The 6,048-nt window shown below is 36.4% G+C and overlaps 1 protein-coding gene across 2 annotated transcripts; it reads right to left on the bottom strand.

Moving 5' to 3' along the window:
* Nucleotides 1-479: 479 nt before the first annotated feature.
* Nucleotides 480-1,881, bottom strand: LOC144091159 (uncharacterized). 2 transcript variants are annotated; one of them, XM_077623244.1, is made up of 3 exons: nt 1,787-1,881; nt 1,629-1,701; nt 480-1,416 (listed from the first exon to the last, which is right to left on the bottom strand). In XM_077623244.1, the coding sequence occupies exons 2-3, from the start codon at nt 1,686-1,688 to the stop codon at nt 745-747; spliced, it is 732 nt and encodes a 243-aa protein (XP_077479370.1). In that variant the 5' UTR covers nt 1,689-1,701; nt 1,787-1,881; the 3' UTR covers nt 480-744. The 2 variants fall into 2 exon arrangements, with proteins under 2 accessions (XP_077479370.1, XP_077479369.1); XM_077623243.1 differs by having other exon boundaries at nt 1,629-1,703; nt 1,790-1,879.
* Nucleotides 1,882-6,048: the final 4,167 nt, after the last annotated feature.

Genomic DNA, 6,048 nt, shown 5'->3' with positions numbered 1-6,048 from the left:
TTGTCTGCTATCATATTGTTGCCGAATTGTGACATCCTAGTCTTAATCCAGAATATTACATGACAGCAGTCCACTCTTTACTGCAATAACAGACTCAATTTTTCTGTGAAGGCTTTCCAGAAGTTACATAACTGCTGATCTGAAGTGCAGAACGACATTTTCAGAACTACTGTTGCTGCAGAATAAAACATAAACCATGTCATTTTCCCCTAGATGGCGATAGAAACGAACTAAATTACTTCTAACTTCCAAACTACTCTAATACGGTACACTGAGCAGTAATTGATTACACACTTGTCAGGCAAAACTCTAATTTATAGTGCTAAATATAATAATGTTTTATGTTCTTTATACCTGAGACCAGTTGAACTCTTTTAAGATTTAGATTTAGCTCACCAAATGGATTGTGTAAGAGACACTATGTGACAAAATGATCATTGACAACTTTTTTTAATATTGTTTTTGTGGATCATGATTTTTTTAAAATATTGGTTATTAAAAGTACAATATGTATATGTACATTTGATGGCACATAGCAGGAAAAAATTCAAGTGCATTTTAGACATGAGCGCTGTTTTCATATGAGCTTTTCAAATAAATACAATATTAAGTTAATGTTATTATTCAAATTCAGCTGGCAGCCACAATAGATGTTCGATTAGAAACGGATTAGGAATACATGAATCCTATCAAATTTTAGTCACAACATTTATAATATAGTGTTTTCATTTTGTGTGTTCTGTGTTAGTTATCTCCTCTTCTTTCACCCTCTGTTGAGACCTCAGTCACATCTCCAGAAGGTGTTGTCGTCCCTGTCTCTTTTGGGCTGGGGGTGGCAGGTTTTGGGGTTGGGGTATTTCGGCCTTCTGTGGTTGTCATGGTGGGATCTGTGACAGGAACTTCCTCAGAAGATTCCCGAGACTCCTCGGAGGACTCCTGAGATGAGTCCTCTGAAGACTCCTGAGATGAGTCCTCTGAAGACTCCTCTGAAGACTCCTGAGATGAGTCCTCTGAAGACTCCTCTGATGATTCCCGGGATGAGTCCTCTGAAGACTCCTCTGATGATTCCTGGGATGATTCTTTGGAGGATTTTTCTGGAGACTCTTCAGAAGATTCCTCAGAAGACAGCTCAGCGGAGCCCTCAGAATGTTTGGAAGGTGTCTCCTCAGAAGATTCTTCTGATGACTCCTCAGAAGATTCTTCTGATGACTCCTCGGAAGCTTCGATCAGTGCCTCTTTGGAAAAAACTCTAAAGGACTTCTCAGAAGACTCACTTTCAGAGATGTCTCTGGATTCGGACGAGTTATGTGATTGAGCTGACTCTGACTCGATCTGAAACCACTTGTCTCCATCCAGTGATCCTTGTTGCCGGCCATTTTCAGTGATGTCAGCGTCCTGAGTCACAATGTCCTCAACCTTTAGAAGAATTATCAGAGGAAAGACCATGACTTTGATGAAGAGCTTCTTGGATATGATGTCAAATTTCAAATAGGTTATCATTTCATCACCTAATGCAAGTGTGAATGTTACATTATTAACCTAGATTCCCCCTAAAATCATGCAGTTATTATTGTACATTACAGATTATTGAGGTAGCAAATAATAAGAAGGAAGAAAGTGAACCTTACTGGTCTGGCAGATACTGTAGCAAGAAGTACAAAGATAAGTGAAAATGTTGGAAGAGCCATCGTTGATTATTTCCTGCACACAAAAAATATTATAAAATCTTGAGTAGTAAATATAAAGGGAAGTTTTCATCAATTAAATGCAACATAAATCGATTTACCTTTTTTTTCTTACGGCAACGGGACAGTGACCTGGAGCTTTCTGTTCTCCAAATTCTGTCTAAAACATCTGAGTTGAGTTCAAAAAGATATGTGGGAATGATGATGATGATCTGATGCTTAAGTATGATATGCAAAGAGGCTGGGCAGGGCTGTTGTGGGGTTGGAGGAGAGGATTGAGTAATAGTAGGTTGACCTGCAGTGAAGGCGTAAGAAAAACTGCAATACAAATTGCCTGTTCATTCAGATTTTTTATTACAGTAAAAAAAAGTATTTTAATTTTGGTAACAGTTCCTGAACAAACATGAATAATAAACACTCATCATTTGATAAGAAATATATTTACAGTGTGTAGTCATGATGTGCTATGTACTGTAAAATACTGTATAAGAGAACACATTTAAATAACCTGATTTAAACACATTGCTACTTTCTTAGTTTTTTTATTACCTAAATGTTTTAGGGAAAAGTAATAAAAGTACACCACTGAAAATAGAAAAATAAAAAATTAAACTATTTTAGTGATCTGTATGCTTCCTTTTCTGTTTCTTACGTGTGACTCAGATCACAACATGAAGCAAAAATAGACAGATTGTACTCGGATAAGTATTGAACACGTAGAAATCTAATTGCAAAGTCATTAAGCACTTTTACCTGTATATAAAGGGGTGTTTACATATTTAACTTGCATTTATGTATGCAAAGCCTCCTTTGATTTAATCATGTGACTTTTAGTTAATATACAGGAAAAGCAACCAGCAACTAATGGCTGCCTTTTTTCTATCATGCAGATATTCCATAAGGAAAGAACTTTGAAAAAAAGAAAAGATGGGAGTGGGTGTTTGGCAATGGATGGCGGTGAAGATTTTAGTGCTTTTGGCCCGTCTGATCTGATAACTGTGAAGTTTGTCATGGCGACGATGTGACTGAGGCACTGTATGAAAAGTCTTTTTTGATGAAATGAAGAATTTATTCATCATTTAGGCAGACTAAGTGGCAGCCTGTGGAATTTTACAGTAGAGTAAGAGTTTGATGTGTGTGCGTACGTGTATGTCTGTGTTACACAACTGTGTTACTTCAATAGTGAAGTCCCGACTGAAATGTTCCTCTTCCTGTTACTTCAGTGTGAATCGTAAAGAGGATATGTCATTAAAGAGAAAAAAACGCAGATTTATTTGTCAATATGAGCTGCAAGTGTTAATGGTCTGGCTCACAGCAGTAAAGTGCCCCTCGCCCTCAAATTTCGAGAGTCTTGGATAGAGGAGGGCCTAGTGCCACAAAGTCCACTGATTTTTGAATGCTCTATTCAACATTGACTTCTCACATATTTTATACAGAGCCAATGATGACGTTAAATTTAGAACACAAACAGAAGATACCACATTTTTTTGTCTATTAAATACAGAGTGACAATGATAGATGTTTCATCAATATCTTAAAACATGTTAAAGGTTTGTCTTTGGCTTTACTTAAGGCCCTCGTATCATACTTAACCAAACAAGAAAAGGTTCAATCGTAGGTGTCATAAGGGGATAGCAAAGAGCTAATTAGTTTTTTTGTGTATTACTATAATCATTATTACCACATAGACATCCTGTCCACACCATCTTCTGACACTCTCACCCACCCAAAAAAAGAACCCAACACTTCCTCTTGTCTTGTCTGAAACCTTTTTTGACGTATCACACTTCCTCTATCAAGCGTCAGTTATTAGTCTGTATTATCTCCAGTGTGAAAATCTAATCTGTGCTGTATGTACAACTTTTAATTGGGAGTTAAGTGACCTGTCCAGTATGACTAGCCGTTTTTTTTTCTTTGTTTGTGCTCAGAAATAATAATAACTAATTCTAAAAAAAAACTAATTTATTATTATAATTTTTTAGGTACAAATTGATTTTATTTTTTACTCATTGGCTGCCATTAATAAGAAATGTCCAATCCACGATGGCCCAAAGGTTTTTATTTATTTATTTATTTTACAATTTTGGCATGAAGAAATATTAACAAATAGGTAATTCTATAAATGTTACCATTACCCTTTTTATCATATGTATAATTATTTTTTCCAGGCAAAATTAGGATGATTTTTCCCCTCATTGTTTGACATTGACAGCAATAGACATCCAATCCACTTTTGACTGAAGAGAGTGAGTCATTTTCCCCCCATCCCAGTCAAAATAGATTGGACGTCTATTTCTGCCAGTTGGTGTTTTCAATATACTAACTGTTTCACTTTTATTAAATACTACAACACATCCTGTATTAGTAGTTAACAGACTCAAAAGGTGGTGAGCCTTGCGACATCTGGCCTGTTGCATAAAACTTGGTCATTACTGACATCTAGCGGTATTACAAAATCCACTGTACAGTACTACAGTTTATGAAAAATATTATCACTATTAATAATACTAGTATGATAAGTGCAACTGTATTCATATGCTCCTTTACAGTTGCATTATCTTTCCTTGACTTTGTTTTTCTGCTCCTATTTGAGGTTGAAAAGCATAGCAATTTAACTATTACAAATGAAGGAATAAAGTATAAATACTGTATATATTTTCAAAGTTAAAATGGATCATTCATAAAAATAAACCCTCAAATAAAATACAAATGGCTGAAAAGTGAGAGTGGCAATGATAGTTGAAGAAAATACTAAGGAAGGAAAATACCTAATTCAGGTATTGATGGGATTTTTTAAGAAACATGGGGGTTTATAAAAAGAATTAAGTGCAAGTAGGTACAGAGTGAGCCTAGGACCAATAGTATTCTAATTTAAATTCAGTCTAAATTAGTATTCATCAAGCCACCAATCTCTGAGAATATAAGTCTCCATTCATTTCATGAATGAAAATTGTCTTTCAAAAGGCTTTCATTAATTCTGCTAATCAACTAAATATATCTACCTCATTTGTAGGAAAAAACAGCCCCTAAAATCTTATATTCCATCATTATCATCAGCAACATGACATTGCATCCATTCCTCTCAGAAGAAAGATGGGTTTTCTTTGAACAGATTCACACCCGATTTTTCTGTTCATTTGGACACCCTTAAAGGAAAAACACATGAATACAAATTACAGTCGTCCTCAGACAGCTCACGCTGGCACTAGCTGAAATGACAAGCACATCCTTTAAGGGTTTGAACTCAATCAAAAGTGATTCAGAAGTCCATATCAGTGCTGAAGAGCTGGCTTCTCAAGTCCTCTCTTCCTCCTCCCGCTGATTGCAGCTATCAGCGTCTGTGTGGGCAAGACGTCGCCTGATAACGCTCCTCTTTCAATCGGGCATATTTTCCGCATCGACCACGAGCTGTGATGACCCTCAGTAGGTGTTAATGCACATACTGGGAGGTTTGAGTACATATTGAGGTAGGCATTGTAGTGTGGCTTAGTGCCCTCTTATATAAACAATTTCAGAGTGAGCCTATGTTTCCGTTGCTGCTCTATAATATATATTCTATACCGCCCAAAAGTTTTCATCTCACCTAATCAAATGGTGTATGCAACAGTGGGGCTAATAAGTATCTTTCAGCCATTGATTGTGCAAGGTATCCCATTCAAAAAACAAAGTCTGCGATTTTTATCATAGCCACACTTCAACTAAAAGAATTCATTCATTCATTCTCCATATTGTTTATCCTTACAAATATTGCATGGGGTTCTGGACCTTATCCCAGCAAACTAAAAAAAAATCAAATGCTCACTTTGTATGATTTTTAAACAGTTTATTTGTATAATGGTGCATAAAATATGTATAGGGTCAACAACAGGAAAATTGCAATTTAATTTCCTTGGTATTTAAACCGTGACTGTGTGGTTGTGTGTGAAAGTAAATAAGAGTATTTTTGCTTTCAGTATAAGGTGTTGGTGCCTTTCAGGGCTTAATGTGTTTTTCACTTGGATGCTTAAACAGCAGCGCCAATATCCGCTCTGGCAGCCTGATGATTGCCATCAAGTGTCAGTTCCCGTGTTGTTGTCAACTCTCCCATTAAGCGAGCTTTCAAGCTCAGCACAGTAAACTATTAACTGACAGTGAGGGGTTCAGGGTCAAAGCATTAAGGTCGGAGGATCGTTTCATTGCTGTCTCAAATAGACATAATTTAGTGACGGATGAATATTCGTATACTCTATTTTACCTGGCCTTGCCCATTTCATTGCCCTCTTTTCTCTGTAGCATGAATACAAAATTATAATGCCTAAGTGACATATTGAATCGAATCCTCTGATGTACGTGAAGACTGTTGCTTATGAAGGTAAGGCTTAAG

This window comes from Stigmatopora argus, chromosome 16 (genome assembly GCF_051989625.1).
Source record: "Stigmatopora argus isolate UIUO_Sarg chromosome 16, RoL_Sarg_1.0, whole genome shotgun sequence".
Taxonomy (NCBI): Eukaryota; Metazoa; Chordata; class Actinopteri; order Syngnathiformes; family Syngnathidae; genus Stigmatopora; species Stigmatopora argus.
The sequence above is the reverse complement of the archived record's forward strand: the minus strand, read 5'-3'. Positions and strand labels throughout refer to the sequence as shown.